This window comes from Ammospiza caudacuta, chromosome 30 (assembly GCF_027887145.1).
Source record: "Ammospiza caudacuta isolate bAmmCau1 chromosome 30, bAmmCau1.pri, whole genome shotgun sequence".
NCBI lineage: Eukaryota > Metazoa > Chordata > Aves > Passeriformes > Passerellidae > Ammospiza > Ammospiza caudacuta.
In genome coordinates this window covers 3030385-3058117 of record NC_080622.1, presented here as the reverse complement: position 1 = coordinate 3058117, position 27733 = coordinate 3030385, and the positions used below count along the sequence as shown (strand labels likewise).

The 27733-nt window shown below is 60.2% G+C and overlaps 2 protein-coding genes across 2 annotated transcripts; both read right to left on the bottom strand.

Moving 5' to 3' along the window:
- Positions 1 to 223: 223 nt before the first annotated feature.
- Positions 224 to 12968, bottom strand: NTRK1 (neurotrophic receptor tyrosine kinase 1). The gene is made up of 17 exons (XM_058821681.1): positions 12781 to 12968; positions 10796 to 10870; positions 9446 to 9517; positions 8974 to 9042; positions 8549 to 8703; positions 8317 to 8465; positions 8076 to 8202; positions 7665 to 7994; positions 7449 to 7466; positions 7253 to 7311; positions 6520 to 6622; positions 6026 to 6172; positions 5805 to 5935; positions 5560 to 5732; positions 1782 to 2022; positions 1267 to 1425; positions 224 to 409 (listed from the first exon to the last, which is right to left on the bottom strand). Exons 1-17 carry the CDS (start codon positions 12966 to 12968, stop codon positions 224 to 226), a joined length of 2382 nt encoding a protein of 793 aa, XP_058677664.1.
- A 2026-nt stretch (positions 12969 to 14994) lies between these two features.
- On the bottom strand, positions 14995 to 27354 carry INSRR (insulin receptor related receptor). The gene is made up of 22 exons (XM_058821642.1): positions 27261 to 27354; positions 25054 to 25605; positions 23251 to 23563; positions 23011 to 23153; positions 22728 to 22872; positions 22430 to 22644; positions 22234 to 22360; positions 21897 to 22135; positions 21642 to 21809; positions 21346 to 21535; positions 21180 to 21221; positions 20818 to 21083; positions 20569 to 20705; positions 19977 to 20142; positions 18718 to 18826; positions 18540 to 18610; positions 17508 to 17737; positions 17319 to 17429; positions 17052 to 17211; positions 15591 to 15720; positions 15381 to 15515; positions 14995 to 15265 (listed from the first exon to the last, which is right to left on the bottom strand). The coding sequence occupies exons 1-22, from the start codon at positions 27352 to 27354 to the stop codon at positions 14995 to 14997; spliced, it is 4014 nt and encodes a 1337-aa protein (XP_058677625.1).
- Between the last annotated feature and the right edge of the window lie 379 nt (positions 27355 to 27733).

Here is a 27733-nt window from a genome sequence, read left to right as displayed (position 1 = left end):
CCATCCTGGCGCTGTGGGAGTGCCAAGGAGCCACACAGGGGTGCCACAGCCCTCCAGCCCCCCTTTCCTGGGAGTGAGCTGGTATTTTGCACTATAAATAAGATTTCAGGCTTCTCCCCCTCCTCGGGGCATCAGTCCAGGGCTGTGAGGGACAAAGCCATGCCCCGGGCAGCAGGGCAGGCAGGGGGACAGCAGGGAGCAGAGGGTGCCAGGGGGTGCCCGCTCAGCCCAGGATGTCCAGGTACACAGGGGGTGTCTTGACGAGGGCCTGGAGGCGGCTGTGGATCTCCTTGATGGGCTGGCGCTGCTGGGGCTCCCGGTGCCAGCAGCTCTGCATGATGCCATAGACCTCGGAGGGGCACGTGCGGGGCCGCTCCAGCTGCCGGCCCTGCGTGATGCACTCGATGGCCTGCGGGGACAGGGGTGGAGATGGGAGCCCCTGCTCCGGGTGCCCCTTGGGGGGGCTGTCACCATCCTCCCTGCCCCAATCTGGGTACCCCTGGGGGCTGTTACCATCCTCATTGCCTGCTCTGGGTACCCCAGAGTCTGTTAGCATCCTTCCTGCCCTGCGTGATGCACTCGATGGCCTGCGGGGACAGGGGTGGGGATGGGAGCCCCTGCTCCGGGTGCCCCTTGGGGGGGCTGTCACCATCCTCATTGCCCTGCTCTGGGGCTGTCACCATCCTCATTGTCTGCTCTGGGGCTGTCACCATCCTCATTGCCCTGCTCTGGGGCTGTCACCATCCTCATTGTCTGCTCTGGGGCTGTCACCATCCTCCTTGCCCTGCTCTGGAGCTGTCACCATCCTCCTGGCCCTGCTCTGGGGCTGTCACCATCCTCCCTGCCCCAATCTGGGTACCCCAGAGTCTGTTAGCATCCCCCCTGCCCTACTCTGGATATCCCCAGGGTCTGGAAGATCCTCCCTGCCCCACCCTGGGAACTTCCAGGGGCTGTTACCATCTCCTTCTCCCCACTCTGAGTAATCCCAGGGGGCTGTTACCATCCTCCTTGCCCCGCTCTGGGTACCCCCAGGGGCTGTTCCCATCCTCATTGCCTGCTCTGGGGCTGTCACCATCCTCCCTACCCCACTCTGGGGGCTGTTACCACCCTCCTTGCCCTGCTCTGGGGCTGTTACCATGCTCCTTGCCCCACTTTGGGGGTGTCACCATCCTCTTTGCCCCACTTTGGGGGTGTCACCATCCTCCTTGCCCCACCCTGGGTACCCCAGGAGCTGTCACCATCCTCCTTGCCCCCCAGCTCGCTCACCTCAGTGTTGGACAGTTGGTACCAGGGCTGCTTGCCGTAGGTGAAGATCTCCCAGAGCACCACGCCGAAGCTCCAGATGTCGCTCTCGGTGGTGAATTTGCGGTACAGGATGCTCTCAGGAGGCATCCAGCGGATGGGCAGCATGGTCCTGCCCCCCACCTGCCCACAGCAGGGCTGTCAGCACGGCAGGGACCCTCCTGCTTCCCTTCCCTCACCCCTCAATCCCCAGGTTTGATGTTAGGAAGAAATTTGTTACTCTGAGGGCGGTGATGCCCCGAGAAGCTGTGGCTGCCCCATCCCCGGAGATACTCAAGGTCAGGATTTGGAGCCAGCAACCTGTTCTTTTGGAAAGCATCCCTGCAGGTTGAGCTGGATGGCTTCCAAGCATCCTTTCCAACCCATTCCGTGGTTAAATATGGATGTGAAGAGAAGGGGTGGGAGAAAACAGCCACGAGGGAAATCGAGTGTGGCCTCCCAACCCAAGCCAGAGCAAAGGGGAGGCAGGAGCAGCTCACCCGGTAATAGTCGGTGCTGTAGATGTCCCGGGACATGCCGAAATCCCCGATTTTCACCACCAGCTCGTGGCCCACCAGGCAGTTGCGGGTGGCCAGGTCCCGGTGCACGAAGTGGAGGGAGGCCAGGTACACCATGCCCGAGGCGATCTGCGTGGCGATGTGCAGCATGTGCCCCAGCGCCAGCGGGCCCCGCGGCTGCCCCGGGCCCTGCTCCAGGATCTTGGCATCGGGGCCGTGGGACCTGTGGGGCACAGGGGCTGATTGGGGCGTGGGGAGAGAGCACAGCTTCTCAATTTTCCAAAAAATTCCCATTTTTCCAAAAAAATTCCCATTTTTCCTGGGAAGGCAGAGAGCCCCACGGCTGCCCCATGCCCTGCTCCAGGATCTTGGCATTGGGGCCATGGGATCTGTGGGGCACAGGGGCTGATTGGAGTGTGGGGAGAGAGCACAGCTTCTCAATTTTCCAAGAAATTCCCATTTTTCTAGGGAAGGCAGTGAGCCCTGCTCCAGGATCTTGGCATTGGGGCTGTGGGACCTATGGGGCACAGGGGCTGATTGGGGCGTGGGGAGAGAGCACAGCTTCTCAATTTTCAAAAAAATTCCCAGTTTTCCAAAAAAATTCCCATTTTTCCAGGGAAGGCAGCAAGGCCTGCTCCAAGATCTTGGCATTGGGGCCATGGGATCTGTGGGGCACAGGGGCTGATTGGGGCGTGGGGAGAGAGCACAGCTTCTCAATTTTCCAAAAAAATCCCATTTTTCAAAAAAAATTCCCATTTTTCCTGGGAAGGCAGAGAGCCCCGCGGCTGCCCCATGCCCTGCTCCAGGATCTTGGCATTGGGGCCATGGGATCTGTGGGGCACAGGGGCTGATTGAGGCGTGGGGAGAGAGCACAGCTTCTCAATTTTCAAAAAAATTCCCAGTTTTCCAAAAAAATTCCCATTTTTCCAGGGAAGGCAGCAAGGCCTGCTCCAAGATCTTGGCATTGGGGCCGTGGGACCTGTGGGGCACAGGGGCTGATTGAGGCGTGGGGAGAGAGCACAGCTTCTCAATTTTCCAAGAAATTCCCATTTTTCTTGGGAAGGCAGTGAGCCCTGCTCCAGGATCTTGGCATCGGGGCCATGGGATCTGTGGGGCACAGGGGCTGATTGAGGCGTGGGGAGAGAGCACAGCTTCTCAATTTTCAAAAAAATTCCCAGTTTTCCAAAAAAATTCCCATTTTTCCAGGGAAGGCAGCAAGCCCTGCTCCAAGATCTTGGCATCGGGGCCGTGGGACCTGTGGGGCACAGGGGCTGATTGGAGTGTGGGGAGAGAGCTCAACTTCTCAAATTTCCAAAAAATTCCCAGTTTTCCAAAAAAATTCCCATTTTTCTTGGGAAAGCAGCAAGCCCTGCTCCAAGATCTTGGCATTGGGGCCATGGGATCTGTGGGGCACAGGGGCTGATTGGGGCGTGGGGAGAGAGCACAGCTTCTCAATTTTCCAAAAAATTCCCATTTTTCCAAAGAAATTCCCATTTTTCCTGGGAAGGCAGAGAGCCCCATGGCTGCCCCATGCTCTGCTCCAGGATCTTGGCATTGGGGCCATGGGATCTGTGGGGCACAGGGGCTGATTGGGGCGTGGGGAGAGAGCACAGCTTCTCAATTTTCAAAAAAAATTCCCGTTTTTCCTGGGAGGGCCGTGAGAAGCACAGAATCACTGGGTTGGAAGAGGCCTTCAAGATCATCAGCCCCAACACCTCAACTAAACCCCGGCACCCAGTGCCACCATCCAGGCTTTGTTTTAAACACATCCAGGGATGGTGACTCCACCACCACACAGAGAAAAGGAGAGGAAACAATTATTATCTCTATTCACTGTTCCTGTTTTTGCACATGTGGAATGTGTTATGGAGATTGTACACCCAAAGTGATATTGGACATGGGGGAAAGTTGGTTTGAGTGATTAGTCAATCACTCAAAGCTGTGTCTGACTGTCTGGAGATAGTATAATAGAGAAATATATAAAAATAAATATAGAAAAATATATAGAAAAAATATATATTTATATATATTTTATATCTATTTTTATATATTGTATATATCTGTGGCCACAGATTTGGTTATTAGACATGGGGGAAAGTTGTTTTGAGTGATTAGCCAGTCACTCAAAGCTGTGTCTGACTGTCTAGAGACAGTAATGGATTTTTCCTTAGTATAGTAGAGAAATATATAAAAATAAATATATAAAAATATATAAATATATAGAAAATATATAGAAAAATATATATTTAAATATATACAAATATATCTATTATATCAAAATATATAAAATATTGAAATATATAAAATATAAAAATAGAGAAATATATTTCTATATAGAAATATATACAAACACAGAAATTTCTCTTTTCTTTTTAATAAGTAATTTAGTAGGGATTAGTGTAAAATAGCTTAATAAAGCAATTGTGCACACACACAGGGAGGGAACACACACAAGGAGGGCACACACGGCTGTGCATGCGCAGGGGAGGGCACACGTGTGTGCACATGCACAGGGGAGGGCACATACACACACAGCTGTGCACACACAGGGGAGGGCACACGTGTGTGCACACACTCAGGGAGGGCACACGTACCTGTACACACTCAGGGAGGGAACACATGCATGTGCACATGCACAGGGAGGGCACACACACATGTGCACACCCGCAGAGAGGGCACACATGTGTGCATGCACAGTGGAGGGCACACACACGTGTGCACACACATGGGGAGGGCATGCACACCTGTGCACACACATGGGGAAGGACACACACCTGTGCACACACTCAGGGAGGGCACACACACCTGTGCATGCACATAGGGAAGGGGTACACGTGTGTGCACAGACACAGGGAGGGCACACCTGTGAACACATGTGGGGAGGGCACACACACCTGTGCACACACACACACGTGGGGAGGGCAGTCACACCTGTGCACACGCACAGGGAGGACACACACACCTGTGCACACACATGGGAAGGACACACACCTGTGCACACACAGGGAGGATGCACACACACAGGGAGGGCACTCACACCTGTGCACACACACAGGGCAGGGCATTCACACCTGTGCACACACATGGAGAGGTCACACACACCTGTGCATGCACACAAGGAGGGCACACACACAGGGCAGGGCATTCACACCTGTGCACACACACAGGGACGACACACGCACAGAGGAGGGCACGCACACCTGTGCACACACGGGGAGGGCACACACGAGTGTCCACACGCAGGGGCCCTGCAGCAGGCAGAGTGCTGGGGTGCAAGGCAGCGGGTTGGGGTGCAAGGTTGTGTCTCAGGGTGGAAGGCGGTGTGCCGGGGCACACGGGCAGGGTGTGAAAGCAGCACCGTGCGTGCAGCGGGGCGTGCGAGCCCAGCCCTCGGTGCCTTTGATGCCGAGCGCTGCTGACAGCCCGGCCGGGGCGGCCGTGGCCGGGGGCTGGGGGAGCTCTGCTCGGCAGAACCATTAATGCCAACTCCCATAACAATAATCATAAAAGCCACGTCTCAGAGCTCCTCGCGCGGCCACTAAAGCGATGCCTCTGGCAGCCCCCCCCGTCTAGCAGCAATACCTGGGGGGGCAATCGAAAAGTCTCTGCTTATTCCAGCTGATGGCCAATCTCTCTCTATTTAAGCCTCTCAGACAGCTAATCTAATCAATATTGCAAGGAGGGCTGCATTAGCAGGGAGCAGGCTGGCTGCGCTGATGGGGAGGCAGATGGGGGGCTCCTGTCCCCCACCCTGTCCCACCTGAGGAAGCGGTTGAGGTCGCCGTGCTTCATGTACTCGAAGACCATGATGAGGGGCTCGCCCTCGGTGCACACGCCGTAGAACTTGACGATGTGCTCGTGCTGCAGCACCGTCAGCAGCTCGGCCTCGCGCTGGAAATCCAGGCGGGCGCTTTCCGTCACCTCCTTCAGCGCCTGCGGGGACGCGGCATCAGTGACACCCACCCCAGGGACCCCCTCACCCCATCATCGTGCCCCCTTCCTCACCTTCACGGCCACCAGCATCTTCTCCTGCTCCGGGAGGAGGTTGTAGCACTCGGCCAAGAAAACCTTCCCGAAGGCGCCCTCGCCCAGCTCCCACTTGAGCACGATGTCCCTCCTCTGTACGTGGTGCACGCCTGGGGGGACCCCCACCCGTCAGTGCCCCCCAGCCCGGCTGTGAGCATTGAGGGGTGCTCGGGGAGCACAGCGCCCAGCCCAAGCCTTACAGGCGTTGCAGAAATACTGGGGGTTCTCGATGAAGTTGCTCTTGAGCCCCTCCAGCTTGCTCTCAGCCGAGGAGAGAGGGCTGCTGCCCAGGTTCATGAAGTGCAGGGACATGGCCAGGTCATCCTCTCGGGCCAGCACGGCTGAGCCTTGTGGGGACAAGGACAAGGCCCATCAGGGGGTCCCCCAGCTCTCCTCCTCCTCCCCCCAGCCTGTGCAGGCAGTGCCAGGCTCTGCCGAGCATCCCCCTGCTCGCCCGGCCCCCGGGGGCCAGGCAGCCCGATCAAAACCATTTAGAGGCTGAATCCATTCCAGGAGTGAATTAGCAGCTGCTGCCCGCGCTCCCGGGGGAGCCAGCACCTCTCCACGGGTGTCCCCCCACCCACAGCCCCTCTTCCCACACCTGTGACCCGAGCCCGGTGCCACAGGGACGTGGGGACGGGGCTGTCCCCGTGTCACAGCCCCAATATCGAGTCGCCAGGCTGGGGGCACTCACGGTTAATGCCGAACTTGGAGCGGCGCCCGCACTTGTTGAGCAGGATGAGCATGACAGAGAGGGAGAGGCAGGCGAACACAGCCAGGGCCACGGCCACCGAGACCTGCTGGCAGCGAGGACAGATCAGGCCAGGTCCCACCAGGTCCCTTTTGTCACCGCGTGGCATGGGGAACAAACTGTGAGATGGTGACAAACCCCAGGGGCTGCCACAGGGGAAACTGAGGCACTGAGAGTCTGTCCCTCATCCCCATTGTATAACCCACATCCCTGAGTGCTGGTTTGGCCACCAAGACCTGCTGGCAGCAAGGACAGAGATCAGGAGCAGGTCCCAGCAGGTCCCTTTTCTCAGCCCGTGGGATGGGAACAACCCCATGAGATGGTGACAATCCCCAGGGGAAACTGAGGCACTGAGAATCTGTCCTTCATCCCCATTGTATAACCCACAGACCCTGAGAGCTCGTTTGGCCACCAAGGCCTGCTGGCAGCAAGGACATATCAGGCTAGGTCCCACCAGGTCCCTTTTGTCACCCCATGGCATGGGGAGCAAACTGTGAGATGGTGACAGGCCCCAGGAGGTGCCACAGGGGAAACTGAGGCACTGAGAGTCTGTCCTTCATCCCCATTGTATAACCCACATTCCCTGAGTGTTGGCTTGGCTGTCCCCAGTGGATTTGTGCCACCCTCTTGCAGGTGTCCTGGTCCCCCCATCCCACGCTGAAGAGCATCTCCTCACCCCAAACGTGTGCTCATCTGTTGTCTCCACAGGCCCCTCCAGCGAGCTGTTCCTGGTGCCTGGGGCAGGGAGAAGGTGTAGGGTGAGTGTGGGGTCCTCATCCCCCCCAAAAAATGGCCCTGGAAGGACCTGGACACCCCAGGATGGGTGGAATGCGCAGTTTAGGGGAGCTGGGGCAGCAATCCTGGCCACTCACCCCGTGGGGACAGAGACACTGGAGCAGCCCAAAGGGAGAGAAAGGAGAAACGCTCGTTATCCCTCAGGTGGGAGCAGCCCATCCTTGGGGGAAACTGAGGCACACCAGTGTAGACAACAGGCAGAGCCGAGTACAACCCATCCTGCCCACCAGGTGTGACACGGCTCCTCGGTAGGATGGGGGACACCCCATGCAACCCCTGGCACTGGCACCTACCTGGGATGGGCTCCTCGGGGCTGAAGCTGAAGGGGTTGTCCATGAAGCGCACCTGGACGCTGCGGGAGGCCCAGCCCAGGGCGTTCTCCACCACCAGGGTGTAGTTGCCGTTGTTGACGTGCGTGGGACGGTTGAGCTGGAGGCAGCCGTGGAGCACGGTGGAGTTGTGCTCGTACTCCATGATGTGGGTGTGGATGTAGGGCCCTTCGTTCAGGGCGGTGCTGTTGAAGAGCCAGCGGATGTCGGGGACGGGGTTGCCATCCACGGAGAAGGGGATGCACCAGAAATGCCGGGGGATGGCGGTGTCCAGCAGCAGGATCATGGGGGGAACTGGGACACACAGGGCTGGGTGGGTTCCTGGGCCAGACCCCCACCCAGCCCCCAGCCCCCAGCCCCTTCTGGGCTCCTCACAGGTGACGTTCAGCACCACGCTGTCCTCTGCCAGCCCCGCCGCGTTCTCTGCCCGGCACAGCAGCTCCTTGTGGTTGAGGTGAGAGGAGACGTTGCTGATCTCCAGGACGATCTCCCAGTCCGAGAGCTGCGGGGAACACCAGGGGTGTTGGAGCAGATGCCACCTCCCAAGCCTGACCAGCTCCTGCATCCCCCCTGTGCCCATCCCACCAGTGAGAGGATGCTGGGGGGCTGAGCTTGCCTTGGTGACAGCGAGCAGCTCGGGTCCCACCTCGGTCACCACCCACTCTGCGGTGGCCGCTGGGCTGGCACTGATGTGGCAGGTGAGGTTGACGCTGTCCCCTTGGCTCAGCACCACCTCGGGGGGCTCAATGTGGACACTTGGGGGGTCTGCAGGGACAGGAGGGTGAGCCATGAGTGTCCCTGCGTGCCCAGGCTCAGGACAGGGGACAAAGGCATGGCCAGGCACGTACCACAGGCACGGAGAGCCTGGCTGCCCAGGGCCACGGGCACGCTGCCCTCCCAGCAGAGCAGGGACTGGTTGCCCAGCTCGGCCCGGCTGCTGTTGTGCCACAGCTGCAGCCAGCGGAGCCCACAGGAGCAGCTGAAGGGATTTCCCACCACGATGCTGAGATGGAGTAGGGAAGAGAGCTCAAAAGGATTCCAGGCCCCACACGTTCGTGTGTGTCCCAGCCAAGGCTGCACTTGAGCACTCCCAGCCTCCAGCTTTGTGTCACACATGTCCCATGTGCCACCCTGTCCCCACACCCGTGGATGTGAGAGCCACCATCTCACCGAGCATCTCACTGCATCCCCAGCTCTGTGTGTGTCACTGGAGGGGCACATCCCCAATGGGAGATGCTCCACACCCACCTCCCCCTTCTCTCTCATCACTCACAGCTCTTGCAGGGGCAGATGCCAGAAGGTTTTCCAGGAAAGGCTTTGCAGAGCATTGGAGGAGAGATTCCTGTTGGGACAGCCCCCATCAGCCACCCCTTCCCATCCAACCGAGGTTGCACGGCGCGGCCCCGGGGCTGTCACACCGTGACCAAGCAAAACCAGCTCTGCCATGGCGTGCCACCAGCCCTCAGGACCCCAGAACAGGGTCCCCATCCGTTTTTGGGGTACCCCACCCTCCCTGGTGCAGCACAGAGCTCCCGGGGGGCAGCAGCTGCCTGCTCTCCTGCCCAGATCGATGTTTTCCCACTCAGCAGCAGTGGGGAAACTGATGTGCCCGGGGGCGGTGATGGGACATCATCGATCCTGCCTGGGCACGGGGACAGGCCACCCTGCAGCGGGCACAGCCCCTGGGGCACCAACAGGGGCACGGTGTGGAGGGAGGGGATGGGGAAGGGCAAGGGGAGACTCACACGTGGCTCAGCTTGGGGGTGTCCAGGAAGGCATCGGCAGAGATGTGCTGCAGCCCCGACCTGGAGATGGTGCTGAAAGGAGGGGAGGGTGAGCACCTGGGAGAATCTCTGCTCTGGGGACCTCCCCCTCCACCGGCCCTTCCCTCTTCCCATTTCCCAGTGCAGGGATCCCACACCGGGGTATTCACAGGTTCTCCATTCTTGGAGCATCCTCTGCGAATTCTGGCAATGGGATTGAGCTCTGGGGATCCTCCTGTCCACTCCCCACATTTCCCTGTGCAGGGACCCCATCCCCGGGGTGCTCACAGGTTCTCTGCTCTGGGAGCATCCCTGTGACTCCTTGCAGAGGGATGGAGCTCTGGAGATCCCCCCATCCACCACAGCCCTTCTCTCCTCTCATTTCCCTGTGCAGGGACCCCATCCCCGGGGTGCTCACGGGTTCTCTGCTCTGGGAATGTCCCCTGCGAATTCTGGCAGTGGGGTTGAGCTCTGGGGATCCCCCACTCCGTCCCACTCATTTCCCCATGCAGGGACCCCATGCCCGGGGTGCTCACACTCTGGGAGCATCCCCTGAAACTCCTGGCAGTGGGATTGAGCTCTGGGGATCCCCCATTCCACCACAGCCTTTTCCTCTTCCCATTTCCCCCAGGGTGCTCACAGGTTCTCCATTCTTGGAGCATCCCCTGCGAATTCTGGCAATGGGATGGAGCTCTGGGGATCCCCCACTCCATCCCACTCATTTCCCTGTGCAGGGACCCCATCCCCGGGGTGCTCACAGGTTCTCTGCTCTGGGAGCATCCCTGTGACTCCTTGCAGTGGGATGGAGCTCTGGGGATCCTCCTGTCCACTCCCCACATTTCCTTGTGCAGGGACCCCATCCCCGGGGTGCTCACGGGTTCTCTGCTCTGGGAGTGTCCCCTGCAACTCCGGGCAATGGGATTGAGTTCTGGGGATCCCCCACTCCGTCCCACTCATTTCCCCCATGCAGGGACCCCATCCCCGGGGTGCTCACACTCTGGGAGCATCCCCTGCAACTCCTGGCAGTGGGATTGAGCTCTGGGGATCCCCCACTCCGTCCCACTCATTTCCCCGTGCAGGGACCCCATCCCGGGGTGCTTACGGGTTCTCTGCTCTGGGAATGTCCCCTGTGACTCCTGCCAAAGGGATTGAGCTCTGGGGATCCCCCCATCCACCAAAGCCCTTCTCTCTTCCCATTTCCCCAGGGGTGCTCACAGGTTCTCCATTCTTGGAGCATCCCTGTGAGTCCTGGCAGTGGGATGGAGCTCTGGGGATCGCCTCCCTCCACTCCCCACATTTCCTTGTGCAGGGACCCCACCCCGAGGTGCTCACAGGTTCCTGAGGTCCCGCAGTGTCCTGGTGTCAGCTCGGCTCAGGCTCCTGAGCGCCGGCTGGTTCTCAATGACGCTGGAAGGCAAGGGAGGGGGCTCAGCGTGGCAGCCCACGACCCCCTCATGCCCCAAAGAGTGAGGTGAGAGCTCTCCCACTCCCCAGGCTGTGCCCACAGCCGGGAATGGGGACAAGGATGGAGCTGAGCCGCCCCACCGTGCCTCAGTTTCCCCTGGGATGAGCTGGGAAGAAGGGGGAATGGCAGTGGGTGATCCCGATGGTGCTGAGCCCCCGGTCAGTGTGAACTGTGCGGGGTCAGGGCTCAGCCACCACCTGGAGCCCACACAGAATGATTTTGCTGGGTCTCAGCCCCCTAATCCTTTGGGTCCCCATGGTGTCCTGCACTGTGACAGGGACACTCCTGTCACTGTCCCCCCACCCTTTTCTCCAGGCAGGAGATGAAGAAAAGCCCCTTTGGGAGCAGGTGCAGGGTTTTTCCCTGCCCCACCCCGCCCCTGTGAACCCCAAACCACAGGGCTGGCGAATTGGGGTTCAGATCCACACCAAGGGGGTTTTGGTGCCCTTAACCTTGGTGAGGATGGGATGAGAGCACCTGGGATGGCTGGAGGTCTCTCGAGGACCACCATCCCCACCACCAGCCACGCCACCCCACCCCACGAGCCAGCGAACAAAGAGCTGGCAGCGCCTGTGGCGCAGCACGTGGGGAAACTGAGGCATGGAGACACCGCAGCCAGGCCCCAGCAATGCGGCACAGGCAGGGCTCTGGGCTGGGGGTACCCCAGCAATTGGGGCACCTTGGTGTCCTGCAGCACCCCGTCACCCCAGCACCCTCCTGTCTCTGCTGGCTCCAGCCCTTGCTCCCCACCACCCATCCTGCAGCAGGGGAAGGAGTGGGAGGAGAGTAGATGCCCCAAAACAGCAAATTTGGGGTGTGCCCCCCCAGCATGCCCACCCACAACCCCCAGGGCACAGCAACAGCTCCAACAGGATGGGGGCAAGCGGCTCCCCACAGCCCTGCCCTGCCCAGCACAGTGTGGGTGCACCCTCAGCATGTTGGCATCACCACAGAAGGGGGTGAAGAGCTGCCCCCAGCCCCTCTCTTGGTCCCTGGGGGGATGTTGTACCCCCCCACCCCATTTTGCAGCCCTCAGTTCCTCCCAGCAAGCAGCTGCTCTCCCCACAGCGATCCCAGCCCATCCAGTGATCCCAGCCCATCCAGCCATCCCTGCTCCTGCCCCGGAGCAAATCACCTCCATCATCCCCATCACCACCCGGTCCACCAGCTCTGCTGCCCCCAGCCACAACCACCACCATCCCCATCGCTCCCAGCCCCTCTGCCTGCTCCCCAAAATCCGTCACTCCCGACCGATCACCTCTGTCACTCCCAGCCCCATCACCTCCATCACCCTCAGCCCCATCAGCTCCATCGCTCCCAGCCCCATCAGCTCCATCACTCCCAAATCCATCACCTCCATCCCTCCCAGCCCCATCAGCTCCATCCCTCCCAGCCCCATCAGCTCCATCACCCTCAGCCCCATCAGTTCCATCCCTCCCAGCCCCATCAGCTCCATCCCTCCCAGCCCCATCAGCTCCATCACCCTCAGCCCCATCAGTTCCATCGCTCCCAGCCCCATCACCCCCATCGCTCCCAGCCCCATCACCTCCATCACTCCCAAATCCACCAGCTCCATCACTCCCAGCCCCATCAGCTCCGTCCCCGAGCTCTGTCACCACCAACTCCATCGCTGCTTCAGCATCATCACCGCATCCCTCACCCTCGTCACCCCCAGTTCCTCTGCCTGCTCCCCGAGCTCTGTCACCCCCAGCCCCAGCCCGGTCACCCCCAGCTCCTCCGCCTGTTCCCTGAGCTGTGTCACCCCCAGATTGGTCCCTCCCAGCCCCACCGCGCTGTCCCATCGCTCTGCCCGCTGTCTGAGCTCCATCCCCCGACCCCCGGCCCCACTCACACGTCGGTGAAGCCGCCGCTTCCCAGCAGCGGGGCCAGGCTGCTCACGGTGTCGGGCTCCCGGCAGAGCAATATCCCGGCCCCGGGGCAGCGGCAGGGCCGGGGGCAGGCACCGGCAGCGCCCGGGGCTGCCGGGGACAGCGGCAGGAGCAGCGCGGCCAGGCAGAGCCAGGCGGGCAGCGGCGGCATCGCGGGGCCGGTGCCGGTGCTGGCTCCGGTGCCGGTGCTGCCCGTCCTGGCTCCCGGTGCCTGTTCTGGTCCCGGTGCTGCCGGTGCTGCCGGTGCCGCCCTCCCTCGCACTTGCCCGGCAGCCCGAGCACGGGGCCGTGCGGGGCTTTAAAAGCAACAACACGGACCGGCCTCCCGGGAGGGGCCGGCACCGGCACCGCCCCCGGCCCGGCCCGACACCCCCGGCCGTGATTCACCGGCACCGGGAAGGCTCCGAGCCGGGAGAGGGGAATTCCTCACACTGGCACCGACCATGGAGCCCGTCTGTGCCCTGCCCGTTCCCTGTCCGTGCCATGCCCGTGCCCTGCTCATTCCCTGCCCGTTCTCTGCTCGTTCCCTGTCTGTGCCCTGCCTGTGCCCAGCCCATGCCCTGCCGCCACCCTCCCTGCTCGCTGGCACCCTACACCGGCACCCCCAGCCCCACCAAGCGGATCCATCCCGCTAAACCCCCAAAATTCCCACCAAACCCCCAAAATTCCCGTTTACACACACACACCACACCCGCTCCAGGACCTGGCTCAGGGCGGGCTGCAGCACAAGGGACAGGACTCATCACCATCCCGAGGGCCATCTACTGTCCCCCGAGCTGTCACAGCCCCCAAATCTCCAGGCGTGGTGGCTTTGCCTGGATCAAGCTCTCCCCAGCACCTCGGAAGTGCAGAGATGCTGGAGGTGGGGACACGCTTGGTGGCACAGTGGCCCTGTCCCCAACTGTCCCCTCCGACCAGGACGCACCTCATCCTCCTCCCCGAGGTGGGACAGGACAGGACACGGTTCCCCATCCCCACCCGATCTTGTTTTGTCCCCGATCTCGCTGGGAAGCCCGTCGGGGGCGGCTCATCCCAGCGCTGAGTTCCGCACATTCTCAGCCCCGCACCTTTCCCCCCAAGGCTCATCCCCATCAGAGGCACCCAGGGGACCCCGATTCCTTTGGGGTCACCTCCCGTAGGGCCCCACTGGACACCCCAGCACCCCGCTCCCGGCAGAGCTGTTGCCACATCCTCCTAAATTCCACCGCTTTGACGTTTTTCTCTAGAAACGCCCCCGGTTTGGGCACCGCAGGGCGAAGCCACAGGACGCAGATACGGCTGGGGGGGTGGGGAGTGGGAAGCCCCTTGTGCCGCCCCCCTGCGACCCCCCCAAGGCAGGCACTGCTGCAGCTGAGCTTCATCCGCTTTATTCGAGCTCACATTGGGCAGTGATGCCCCTCCCGTGGGCCAGCATGGCCTCTGGGAAGAGACATCAGGGCAACCCCAGGCTTGTCTGAGTGCCGTGACTCAGTTTCCCCACGTGGGAAAGGCGTGGGGATCACTGGGGTTGCTGACCCGGGGAGCAGATTGAGGGGGGACCCCAAATATCAAACCCTGCTACCCATTCCCATACCCACATTATCCCAACCCCCCCCCAAAAAAAAAGGAAAAATGGGTGTTCTCCTCCCAGCCAGCAGCCCCCCACTCCCTCCCCCCAAATCCGAGCACCCCCAATTTATTTTCAGGGGGAAATGCAACCCACGGAACATCCTTGCCTTGCTGCCACCCTCCTCCCAAGGCACCCACCCCTCAGCTGGGCTACTCTGAGTCCCGTGACTCAGTTTCCCCACCTGGAAAAGGTGTGGGGATCACAGAGGTTGCTGCCCAGGGGAGCAACGACCGGGGCAGATTGATGGGGGACCCCAAATATCAAACCCTGCTACCCATTCCCATACCCACATTATCCCACCCCCCCCCCCAAAAAAAAAAAAAAAAAAAGGAAAAATGGGTGTTCTCCTCCCAACCAGCAGCCCCCTGACTCGGAGCACCCCCAATTTATTTTCAGGGGTAAAAGCATCCCACGGAACATCCTTGCCTTGCTGCCACCCTCCTCCCAAGGCACCCCCGCTCCTTGGAAGCAATAAATAATGCGGGGGGGGGGGGGTCCCAGCAAGCGGGGGGTGGCTGGAGAAAGGTTTGGGGTGCAGAGTCCAGCGGGGCCCGAGGACAGCCCGGGGTCAGAGCGGGGCTGTCCCGTTGGGGAGCTGCCCTGGGCTGCGGTCCCTGCGTGCGGGCAGGGGTGATGCGGGGGGCTCATCCTCCTCGGGGCACGCATCTGTCTCGGTGCTGGAGGGCTCCCCCGAGCCGTGATGGCCGTTCTCGGCGCTGTAGAAGAAGGAGAGGGTGCGGAAAGCAGGCGCCATGTGGTCCTTGATGCGCTCCAGGAGCTGGACGAAGGAGGGGCGCTGGCGGGGGTTCTGCTGCCAGCACAGGCACATCAGCTCGTGGCTGCGGAGAGAGGGGGCACCCGCTGGCTTTGGGGGGCTCCCACAGCCCCCCTCCCAGCGCGGCAGAGAGCAGGATTTGCCCTGCACAGCAGGATGGGGCTGTGCCCAGCACTCACAGCTCGTCGGGGCAGTTCTCGGGCCGCTCCAGGACGCCGTTGTCCATGACAAAGCGCAGCACCTGCTCGTTGGACATGCCCTGGTAGGGCTGCTCGGCCAGCGTGGCGATCTCCCACAGCACCACCCCGAAGGACCTGCCCGGAGCACCTCTGCTCAGCCTGGGGGATCCCCAAATCCCCCCCGGCTGTGCCCACCAGCCCAGCACCCACCAGACGTCAGACTGGGTGTTGAAGATGCCGTCCTTGAGCGCCTCGGGGGACATCCAGCGCACGGGGAGCAGCCCCTTGCCCCCCTTGCGGTAATAATCCGTCTCATAGATATCCCGGGTCATGCCGAAATCTGGCAGAGGAGGAAGAGGAGGAGGAAGGAGACAGGGCTGGCACCGCCACTGCTCACCCACTGTTGCCCTTTGCTGAGCCAGGGATGGGGCAACTGAGAGGTGTTTTAAAAACTTTGATGCTATTTTGGGTGAGACAATACAGATGTTATAATTCATGCCATCACAATCAGAAGCTAATGATTTCTTAATTACAATACACTCTAAGTGTTTCTTGGCCTATCAGCTTTAGGTACACCATGCTGTAAATGCCTTACAGCTAATCATCTAAAATTACTCTTTGTGGGTCCTGCTACAATGCATCTTTCATAATTTTATTTCTCTAAAGTATCTAGTCTTTTTTGTAAGGCTATCTTTTGAACTTGTTTCTAGTTCAATATTTCTCTCAACAATGTCTGTCTTATTCCATGGTATTTCTGAGTTACTATTTTATCTTATCTCAAGATTTGTATAGAGATACACACAATGCGAGTCTTCTCACAGAATTCATAGAATTCATAGAATCACTGGGGTGGAAGAGACCTTCAAGATCATCGAGTTCAACCCAGCCCCAACACCTCAACCAGACCATGGCACCCAGTGCCACATTCAGGTTTGTTTTAAACACATCCAGGGATGGTGACTCTACCACCTCCCTGGGCAGAACATTCCAGAACTTTATCACTCTTTACGTGAGAAACTTTTTCCTGATATCCAACCCTTGGTGAAGCTCAAGGCTGTGTCCACTGGTTCCTGGAAAAGAGCCCAACCCCACCTGGCCACAGCCACCTTTCAGGGAGTTCTAGAGAGTGACAAGGTCACCTCTGAATCTCCTTTTCTCCAGGCTGAGCCCCCCCAGCTCCTTCAGTGGTTGGAAGAGACCTTCAAGATCATCGAGTCCAACCCAGTCCCAACACCTCAACCAGACCATGGCACTCAGTGCCACATCCAGGCTTTGTTTAACACACCCAGGGATGGTGACTCTACCACCTCCCTGGGCAGCCATTCCAGAACTTTATCACTCTTTCTGTAAAAAACTTTTTCCTGATATCCAACCCTTAAGGCTGTGTCCGCTGGTTCTGTCAGTTCCTGGAGAAAGAGCCCAACCCCACCTGACTACAACCATTTTTCAAGAAGGTATAGAGAGTAATGAGGTCACCCCTGAGTCTTCTTTTCTCCAGGCTGAGCACCCCCAGCTCCCTCAGTCGTTCCTCACAGGGTTTGTGTTCCCAGCCCTTCTCCAGCCTCATTGCCTCTTCTGGTCGCACTCAAGCATCCCAACACCCTTCCCAAACTGAGGGGCCCAGAACTGGACACAAAATTTGAGAATTTTCTGCCCATTTCCAACACCCACCTCCAATCTTGACGGTGAAGTCCTCAGACACCATGCAGTTGCGGGCAGCCAGGTCCCGGTGCACAAACTTGTTGGCGCTGAGGTAGGCCATGCCGTCGGCGATCTCCCCCGCCATCTGGATCATGTCCTTCAGCGATGGTGGAGGCAGCCCGGGGTTGTTCTGCACCGTGCACACACTCAGGGATGGAGCAGAGGCACGCCAGGACCCCCCTGGACACAGGGTGAGTGTCCCTTCATCATTGTCCTGGCACCTGACCAGCTCCTCACCTCGGCTTCGGGCCTGAGTGAGCGCAGGTAGCTCTTCAGGTCACCACGTGTCATCAGCTCCATGATGACCAAAGCTGGCTGGCCCTGGGATACCACGCCGAGCAGACGGACCTGCAGGGACAAAGAGGGCTGGCGTGTCAGTGGCCAGACCCGCTGTGTCCCCTCCCTCCCCCTCAGCTGCCCACCTACCACGTGGTGGCACTTGAAGGCTTTCATGACGGAGGCCTCGTTGAGGAACTCGATGCGCTCCCGCATGGTGGCCAGCTCGTTGACTGTCTTCAGGGCCACCTTGGTCTCCTCTCCCTCCGTGACCAGCCCCAGCGCCACCCCCTCATACACCATCCCAAAGGAGCCCTGTCCCAGCTCCCGGATCACTGTGATCTTCTCCCGGGACACCTCCCACTCATCAGGCATGTACACTGTGGGGTGAGTGGGGATCGGCCCGTCCCCATCACTGTAACTAACCCCATCTGCATCACCATCCTAGTCCCTATCCCCACTCCCATCTCCATCCCATTCTCATCCTTGTCTCCATCCTCATCCTCATCTCCATCCATTTCTCATTCCCATCTCCAGCTCATCACCATCTTCCTCCCTGTCCCCATCCCCCTGCCATTCCCTTTCCCATCCCCATCTTGATCTTCATCCCATTCTCATTCCCATTCCCATTCCATCACCATCCTCCTCCCTGTCCCCATCCCCCTGCCATTCCCTTTCCCATTTCCATTCCCATTCCTATCTCCATCCCACCACCATCTTCCTCCCTGCCCCCATTCCCATCCTGATTTTCATCCCATTCTCATTCCCATTCCCATTCCATCACCATCCTCCTCCCTGTCCCCATCCCCTTGCCGTTCCCATTCCTATTCCCATTCCCATTCCCATTCCCATTCCCATTCCCATTCCCATTCCATCTCCATCCCATCATCTCCATTCCATCACCATCATCCTCCCTGTCCCCATCCCTATCCCATTACCATTCCCACCTCCATTCCTATCTTGATCTTCATCCCATTCTCATCGCCATCCCATTCCCATCCCCATCTCCATTCTCATCCCCATCTCCATTCCCATCATCTCCACTCCATCCCCACTCCCACACTCATCTCCATTGCATTCTCACCCCATCCCTTCCCCATCCCCTCCAGTGTGACCCCAGCACAGAAAAGGGCTCAGTGGCCCTTTGGGGTGGCCCCTGTCTGTCCCCATGTCCCCACGTACTGTCCGAGGCGCTGAAGTACTCGGGGTTGACGGAGGCGTAGAGCGTCCCGCTGGGGTACCCGTCGTGGTTCCTGCCAGGGGTGGGCAGGGCTTGGAGCTGCTGCCTCCCCCCAGCCCTGCCCAGGCCTGGTTTGGCCAGACCCCAGCCCAGCCCCAAGGGGGGCAGGGGGGTCGTTACCTCTTCTTGTTGTAGAAGAAGACAAAGACGGCCAGGCAGGAGATGAGCACCATGAGCACCACGGGCGTGACGGTGAGCAGCACATAGAAGCTGCTGGACTCTTCCTCGGCTGCCAGGAGCAGGTGCCCATGGATCAGGGTCCCCAGATCACATGGGACACCTGTCCCACCACCAGGATGGAGAGGGGGAGCCTCCAGCTCCCCAGACCAGCAGCACGCTCAGATCCCGGTCCCAGAGCATCCCTCAACCTTTTTGTCCCAGTGTCCAACTCCCCAATCTCCCAAGTTCCTCAACCCAGCAGCATCCTTGGATGAAGGATGGGAAGAAGACCAGCCTGGCTGAGCAGAGGTTTTTGGCTGGAACTCAGGGAGAAAGGAGAGGTTCTGATCTTTGGAAGAGGGGGCGGAAAGTTCAGGAGGAGCTGAGGGAGCTCAGGACAAGAATGAAAGTTAGAAGGGCCAAAACCCAGCTAGAACTGAATCTGCCATAACAGACAATAAAAAATGTTTCTATAAATCCGTTAGTACCCAAGGAAGAGCTGAGAAGAAAGTGAGTGCTGGGCACTGCTGAGGGACCTCAAATCCTGGGGTAGGTTTGGATCTCACAAGACAAGAAAGAGGGGCTGGAATGTGACCAGAGAAGGATCAGAATTGGGGAGGGGTCTGGAGCACCAGGAGCACCTGAGAGAGATGGGGGGGCTCATCCTGGAGAAAAGGAGGCTCAGGGGGGATCTTGTGGCTCTGCACAGCTCCTGACAGGAGGGGACAGCCAGGAGGATGAGGCTCTGCTCCCAGGGAACAGGGAGAGGAGCAGAGGAAGTGGCCTCAGGTTGTGCCAAGGGAGGTTTAGATTGGATATTGGGGAAAACTGGAAAGAATTGGAGCAGGCTGTGCAGGGCACTGGTGAAGATTTTGTCCCTGAGGAGATTTGACAGAGGTGTGGGTGTGGCACTTGGGGACATCAGTTAGAGACAGCCTTGGCGGTGCTGAGGGAACATTTGGACTTGGAGGCCTCTTGCAACCCAAACGATTTTGTGACTCTGTGATGCTCCAGTGTCTCAGGCCAGGATCATCCCTCAATCCCTCAGCTTCCCAGTCCAGCAACAACAACTCCCACCTCCAGCATCATCCCCTGACCCCACAGGTCCATCCCAGCAGCACAGCCCAATTCCCCAGTGAACCCCAGCTCCCCGACCCCACAGCTGCCCCCTCCCTGCCCACCAAGGTCCCTGCTGATGTCCCCGTGTCCCCTGCAGGTACCTGGCCCCAGGATATAAAACTTGACCAGCCCTGTCCAGGAGCCGTTGCCAGCCAGCGAGGTGGCCCTGACCTTGGCTGAGTAATTCCCTGGCTGGAGCAGAGCCAGGTGGACACCCCCATACTTGGAGTAGCGGTGGCGTGAGACACAGACAACAGTGGTGACCTCCTGGAGGGGACAACAGGGGGGTGGCAAAGGGGATTGATCCCCCCCAGCCATGTGTAAGGCTTGGGAGAGGGATGGGATGGGATGGGATGGGATGGGATGGGATGGGATGGGATGGGATGGGATGGGATGGGATGGAGATGATGGAGATGGAGATGGAGATGGAGATGGGATGGAGATGGGGATGGGATGGAGATGGGATGGCATGGGATGGGGATAGGATGGGATCAATGGGATAGGATCAATGGGATGGGATCAATGGGATGGCATGGCATGTTATCATTGGAATGGGATCAGTGGGATGGAATAGAGTGAGATCAATGGCATGGCATGAGATGGGATGGGATGGAGATGGAGATAGAATGGGTGCTGTGCCCCTATAACCAGACCTGGCAGGGCTGGGCAGGGCATGCCACAGGGGGTTCTTACCTCAGTCTCCCGGCTGTACTTGATCTCATACTTGAGGATGAGCCCATTGGGGTTCCTGGGTTCCTCCCAGCGCAGCAGGACACTGTTCTTGCCAGCCGGCTCCCACGTCACGTTGCCAGGAATGTTGTCAGCTTGCACTGCAGAGAGGCATGGAAAGAATCAGCTCCTGGGGGCACCCCCTGGACCCCAACCTCATCTCAACAACACCCCAGCATGGCCAGGGTGGGGTTTGGAGGGCTGGGCACGTACGCTCGGGCATGGTCCTGGCGAAGACGAAGGTGGCGGCGCTGCAGCCCACGGTGTGCGCGGCGTGGTTGCAGGCGTGGATGTCGATGCGGTACTCGGTGAAGTGGCGCAACCGCGACAGCACCGCCCGGTCTCGCACCACCTTGTCCTCAAAGATCTGGAAGTCAGGCTTGGGCTCGCCTCCGGGGCGGCTCGGGGCCAGCGGCTCTACTGAGGAGGTGTTGGCTGCAGGTGTGATGGCCACCACGTCCCTGCGCTGCTTTGGGGTCCTGCAGGGACAGGATGTGGTGGGGAGTTGAGGTACTGAGGTTGTCCCCCAAAATTGGTCAGGGGAGGGGAGATCCCCCAGGCTGGTCCCAGCTCACCTCTGTGGGTTCTTATTGATGGATGTCACCTTCCAGGGAGGCCTGAGACAGCAGGAAATCAGTTAAAGGGTCTGCCAGGAGCAGCCACGGGACCCCCCCACCCAGGCAAACCCACGCACCCAGCTTGAGGGAGTCCCCCAAAGCAGGGAACCCCCCCAGATGGCACCTGGGGATGGTGATGGAATTGTGGAGGAAGTTCTCAAACTTCTTCTGGAAGGACTCGGCCTTGCCCTCCATGCGCAGCTGTCCGTCAGTGGGGCGGCAGGGGCAGCACCTCTCCTCCGCATCCTGCTCCCCCTCGGGGCCGTCCCCAAACCCGAAACGCGTGTCTGCGCTGCTGGTGGGCAGCTTCAGGCCTGTGGGCAGCAACGGGCAGGGCTGGCAGCGCCTGGCTCAGCAGCACCACCCTTGTTCTGCTGGTGTCCTCGGCTGCTGTGCTGCCCCTGGCCGGCCTGGCCTCACCTTTGTGGCAGTAGTCGTTGATGTAGAGCTCCATGTCCTCGGCCAGCTGCTGCCACAGCACCAGGTAGTAGATGATGTTGCCGTTGCGTTGCGTGGGCGGCTTCCAACGCACCACGATGTGGGAGGAAGAGTTGGACATGGAGATGACATCCCGGGGCACCGTCGGGGCTGGGAGGACACAGGGGTGGTCAGTCATTCCTGTAGGGGTGGGGTGGGTCCACCATGGGCATCGCCAGCCCCGTGCCAGCCCCTTACCCGCCGGCATGGTGCGGATGTAAACCACCTCGCTCTGGGCCCCGTAGTTGCGCCCTTCCTCGGCCGTGGTGAGGGTGATGGCGCGCACGAAGATGGCGTACTGGGTCCAGGGACGGAGGTTGAGCAGCGTCACCCCTGGTTCCTGCTCGCTGCTCAGTGGCAGGTCCACGTCCAGCACGTTCCAGCTCTGGGCCCCACAGGCGTCCTGCCCCACGTACTCCGACACGTTCTGGAAGGGTCTGTCCCACACCGGGCATCAGGGAGGGTCCAGCAGGGACAGAGGACACCACAAGGGCATTCCCAAGCGCTCCACCATGGGGACAAGAGGAGCACTTACGACTCCTTGTAGTAGACGATGAAGCTGAGGAGGTCACGGTACTCGGGGGGCCGGTACCGCTCCCACTTGAGGAAGATGCGGTCGGACTCGGTGACGTTGGAGATGAAGCGCAGGGTCTGGGTCTTGCCTGTGGGGATGAGGCAGGGTTCAGGCAGAGGCTCGTGGCACTGCTGCTTGTCCCCATCCCTGTACTCACAGGACGCCCTGTCCCCATTGGTGCGGGGGTTGATCTCCGCCTTGTTCTGCCGGCCCTTGGTGCCCGTCACCTCCTCCATGCGATAGATCTCGGCCAGGCACAACTTGGGGTTGAATGCAAAGTACATCTTGCCCACGGGGATGGAGAGGATGTGGTGGCTCCAGTCCCAGAGCTGCTGCAGGTTCTGGTTGTCCAGGACGTACAGGGTGTAATTCCTGGCGGAGGAGATGTGGGTGGAGGCAGTGGGCGAGGGCACCTTCAGAGCCACATGTCCCCCCCAAACCCACACTATCCTCACCCATCCACCATGGAGTCACCACGGATCAGTTTTAGGTTCTTGAAGAAGGACAAGGAGACGAGGGCAAAGGAATGTTTGATCTTCAGGAAGCCCGTGATGGTCTCAATGAGCCCCAGGCTGCTCTGCAGCTCCGAGGCCAGGTTATCTGGGAATGACACACTGTGTGAGCTCATGGAGAGGAGCACCTCCCCATTAACTCACCCTGCAAGGCAAAACACCCCCTGCCGTCCCCAGCATCTCTCCCACCCGGGGTGGGTCTGGCAGGGCCAGCTCTGGCACTCACAGCCCCGGCGGATGTTGAGGATGAGGTTGCCCTCGATGAGGGTGCAGCCCCCCAGCTCCTGCGCCGCCTGCATCGAGTCGATGGTCTTGGTGCCCACCTTGCACTCCTTGGGACACAGCCCCTCGCACTTGTGGCAGAACATGCTGCGGGCAGGGCGATAGGGACAGGATGAGAGCCGGCCAGCGTGCCACCGCCCCACCAGGGCACCGGGGTGTGCCAGGGCACCGGGGACACCCCCACCTGCTCTCATTCCTGCTGTAGCCCGAGGGACACTCGGACAGGCACTGCCGCTGGTGGATGACGAACTTGGAGGCGTCGCGGGGGTCGTGGGAGACCTTGCGCAGGCTGGCGCAGTACTCGGCCGTGACGCAGCGCCAGCCCTCGTACTCGTAGGTGCGGGGCGGGCACGAGGGCAGGCAGTGCCCGTTGAAGTGGAAGTGGCGGCAGGCGACGCAGGCCCGGCGGTCGTGGGGGTGGCTGCAGCCCCCCAGGCACTCAGGGTGGCAGCACTCGCCCGCTGCTGTGCATGCTGAGCCTGCCCCGCATGGGCACACTGAGAGGGGAGATGGGCATGTGGGCATGGGGAACGGGCTGCAGGGATTGGGATTGGGACTGGGGGGAGAGGAGAGAGGGGGAAGGGGTTGGGGGGCTGGTGGCATCCTCCAGGGGTGGGGGAAAAGGGGAGTGAGGGTGGGGTGGAGAGATGGAGGGAGGGAGGGATGGTGGGATGGTGGGTTGGTGGGATGGTGGGATGGATGGATGGATGGATGGATGGATGGATGGATGGATGGATGGATGGATGGAGGGATGCAGGGAGAGATGAGGGGATGTGGGGATTTGGGGATGTGGGGATGGATTCAGTGATGGAGGAATGGAGGAATGCGGGAATGGAGGAATGCGGGGATGGAGGGATGGATGGATGGATGGATGATGGATGGATGATGGATGGATGGATGGATGGATGGATGGATGGATGGACGGATGGTGGGATGGTGGGATGGTGGGATGAAGTGATATAGGGAAGGATGTGGGGATGGATTTGGTGATGGAGGAATGCAGAGTTGGAGGGAAGGATGAAGGGATGCAGGGAGGGATGTGCAGACGGATTTAGTTATGGAGGAATGTGGGAATGGAGGGAGGGATGGTGGGATGAAGGGATGCAGGGAGGGAGGGATGTGGGTATGGATGCAGTGATGGAGGAATGCGGTGATGAAGGGAGGGAGGGATGGAGGGAAGGATGAAGGGATGCAGGGAGGGAGGGAAGGATGTGGGGATGGATGCAGTGATGGAGGAATGCAGGGACAGAGGGAGGGATGGTGGGATGCAGGGAGGAATGTGATGCAAGGACAGAAGGAAGGATGCAGGGACAGAAGGAGGGATGCTGGGATGTGAGGATGCAAGAATGGAGGGAGCAAGGGAAGGATACAGAGATACAGGGAGGTAGGGATGGGTTGATGGAGGAGTGGATGGAGGCATGGCAGCACGGATGGAAGGGTGACCAAAGGGATGGATGGATGGATGGATGGATGGATGGATGGATGGATGGATGGATGGATGGATGCATGGATGGATGGATGGACAGCCATGTGATGAGTGAGGCTGGCCGGGCAGGTGGGCTGATGGGTGGATGAGGGGCTGCATGGAGGGACAGCAGGACAGACAGATGGACAAGGTGGGGCTCAGCCCATGCTGAACCCCCTCTGCCCAGTGCAGCCAGGCCAGGCCCACAGCTGAGCTTGCAGCCCAGATAAGGATCTGTGTTTATAGTACATATTTCATTACCAGCTCTCCTGTTTACAGAAAACGAGCTCAGGAGGGGCCTGTATTTACCTCAGCACTGGGAAAACACAGCAGCAAGGAGCTGGCCTCTCCTCAGAGGATGATACAGCACGGATCTGGTTACCCCACCGTGCAGCCTGCACAGCACACTCCCGGCAGCAGAGGAACCACAACCACACCACCAGCACCCTCCCAGTTTACCCCACAAACCAGCACCATCCCAAAAAAGCAGCACAACCAGACCCCCGTGGCAGCACCACCCACCTTTCTGGCAGTAGCTGGAGGTCCAGCAGCGATAATCCAGCTGTCCATTAACACTGGTCTGCACGCACGGCTTCTCCACATCCAGAATGCCGGGGCAGACATCAGCACACTCTTCAGCCAACTTATTGCCCACAATGTAGGTTCCGTCCCCGCCGTCGGGCAGCAGCAGCCCCCAGTCGATGGTGGAGAGGTGGCAGAGCTCCTGGTTGCGCTCGATGCGCACCGAGCCGCGCAGGATGTGGCCCAGGCTGTGCAGCCCCACGTCCCGCAGGTGCGGCATCTCGAAGATGACCAAGGCGTAGCTGAAGAAGAGGTTGGTGCCGCGGATGACCGAGAGGTTGGGGAAGAGATCGCGCAGGCTCTCCAGCCCGTAGACGCGGAACAGGAGCAGGTACTCCGTGATCATCAGCAGCCGGGGGAAGCTGAGCCCGCGGAAGTCCTCGGCGCCCGTGGTGAACATCAGCAGGATCTGCAGGTTGCCCTCGATGATGGAGCAGTTCTCCAGCTTCCGCAGCTGGGACACGTCGTGGCGGATGTCCATGCTGCCGCAGACTGGGGTGGCGAGAGTGGGGACCCCGTGGGTGGCAGCAAGGATGGGACAGATCCCCCACTCTCACACCACCACACCCCCAAACCCCCACCCATGGATCCCCCAGGGGATGCTCAGGGCGGGTTTAATATCCTGGTGCTGCCTGTCAAGCGTGGCTGGAGTTGGAGATGTGAGCAGCTCTGGCAGCAGCCGGCTCTCCAGGGCATGGCACGTCCGTCAGCAGTGATGCTAACGAGGCCTGGCAGGCTGCCCTGCCCCTTGTCAGCCCCACAATCACATCCCAGCCCTGGGGGAAGCTGTCTGGGGGTGCAGATGGCTTTTCCCCTTCCCCAAGTTGCTGCGTGCTCACGGATCTCCCCACTCACGGTTACCCAGGGAGTGGCAGCTCCAGTGAGGCCTGGCAGGCTGACATGGGGCAGGGATCACGTTCCAGCCCTGGGGGAAGCTGTCTGGGGGTGCAGATGGATTTTCTCCTTCCCCAAGTTGCTGGGTGCTCGTGGATGTCCTCACTCACTGTTACCACATGAGTGGCAGCTCCAGCAAAGTTGTCCCCGTTAACTCCCCCTCGTGCCCAGACAGGTAATGGGGCACACAAGGCCACCACAGGTGTCCATGTGGCACTGCTCCAGCCCCACATTGGCTGTCCTGGGGCTTTTCCACCCAGAAATGGAGCCCCAGCACCTCCTGCTTCCTGATCCTGGCAGGGATGCAAGAGCCAGACCAAGCACAGAGCTTCATGGACATCATCCCCAGCCAGAAACCAGTGCCAGGTCCTGGAAGGGATCAGGTGCGTGGTTCACCCCTCATCTGCCTGCTACCAGCCCAGGCTCATGGCCATGTCCTTGTGACCTCATGCCCAGTGGTGATTTCCCCCTCTTGGTGTCACCCATGAACTGTGGGCACCATGACCCCAAGGGGACCATGGCTCTGGCAGCTGCCCGTAGCCCCTCACTCCATGTTCAGCCCCTCACTGCCAGCCCTGTCCCCTCCTCTGAGGGTCCCTCTGTCCCCCTGCAGCACTGACCCCACTGCCACCATCACCCCCCTGACTCTGCAAATCCCCCTGTAAGGGGAGGGGGTCCCCAGTGCCACCATCACCTCCGTGACCCTTCAAAGTCCCCCTGTAAGGTGAGGGGGTCCCGTGGGAGCACAGACAGAGGGTAGGGGTCCCAGTGGGAGCAGGCACAGCACCCTGTGTCCCTTGGGTGCTTCATCCTCTTCCTCCATCGCTCCCACAGCCCCTCGGTGACTGGGGAAACTGAGGCACGGGTGGCAGGCAGAGGGGAAGGCAGGACAAACAACAGACCCTCCTTGTACCCCCTGTTGCGGCCATGAGATCCAGGACCCACGGCTGCCCCCTCCCCAACCTTTCCCACCCCAGCAGCTGCACAGGGAGCTGTGACAATGTCCCACATCCCGCTGGGGCTGAGGGTCCCATCTCTGCCCAAGCCCCCCACTCCACTCCCCTCCCTTCATCCCACCCCAGCTGTAGGGAGCTCCCACTCTCTGCCCCTCCTGCCCAAACCCGGGTGTCTGCATCATTGTGGGGCAAACCCAGACAGGGAACACCCCAAAAGCTTTACCTCGGGGTTTATCCCTTGCAGACCCCCGAGCACAGGCAGCCCCCACCCCGAAACCCCCCAGCAAAAGCACTCACTTTCCGAGGGCGCCCACACGGGGGGCACCGGGAGGTGGCCGAGGAGCAGCAGCATCACCCCCAGCCTCGGGGCACGCAGCGCCCCCGGCCCCATCCTCGAACGGGCCCGTCCCGATCCCGCTCGCCGTGTCCGTGTCCGGTGCCCGGGGAGCGCCGGGATACGGGGGGAGCCCTGCCCGGAGCCTGCGGCCCCTTCACTTTTGTTTTCGGCTGCCGCACACAAAATATTTAGCCTGACAACTCTCAGGGCCAGGGCCAGGGCATGTTTGGGAAATAGAGAAGGGGGGGGGGGGGGGGGGGGAAACAGCGCGGCCCCCCCGCGCCCGAGTGGGTGGGAAGGAAGAGCTGCCTCGTGCCTCAGTTTCCCCAGCCGGAGCGGGAGGTTCCGAGTGGTTCTAGCAGTGGGGGGGGGGGACACCGGGAAAGCAGCCAGAAACTCATGGAATAGCACAGAAGGGACAATTTAAGGGTCA

Coding starts and splice junctions, on each gene's coding strand:
- NTRK1 (XM_058821681.1), bottom strand. CDS start 12,968: ATGCCGCCGCTGCCCGCCTGGCTCTGCCTGGCCGCGCTGCTCCTGCCG. Junction 5,936..6,025: donor CCAGTATTTCTGCAACGCCT/GTAAGGCTTGGG, acceptor GGGTCCCCCCAG/GCGTGCACCACGTACAGAGG. Junction 5,733..5,804: donor AGATGCTGGTGGCCGTGAAG/GTGAGGAAGGGG, acceptor GCGTCCCCGCAG/GCGCTGAAGGAGGTGACGGA.
- INSRR (XM_058821642.1), bottom strand. CDS start 27,354: ATGGGGCCGGGGGCGCTGCGTGCCCCGAGGCTGGGGGTGATGCTGCTG. Junction 20,143..20,568: donor AGTACAGCCGGGAGACTGAG/GTAAGAACCCCC, acceptor TGTCCCCTCCAG/GAGGTCACCACTGTTGTCTG. Junction 15,266..15,380: donor GAGAACTGCCCCGACGAGCT/GTGAGTGCTGGG, acceptor CTCTCTCCGCAG/CCACGAGCTGATGTGCCTGT.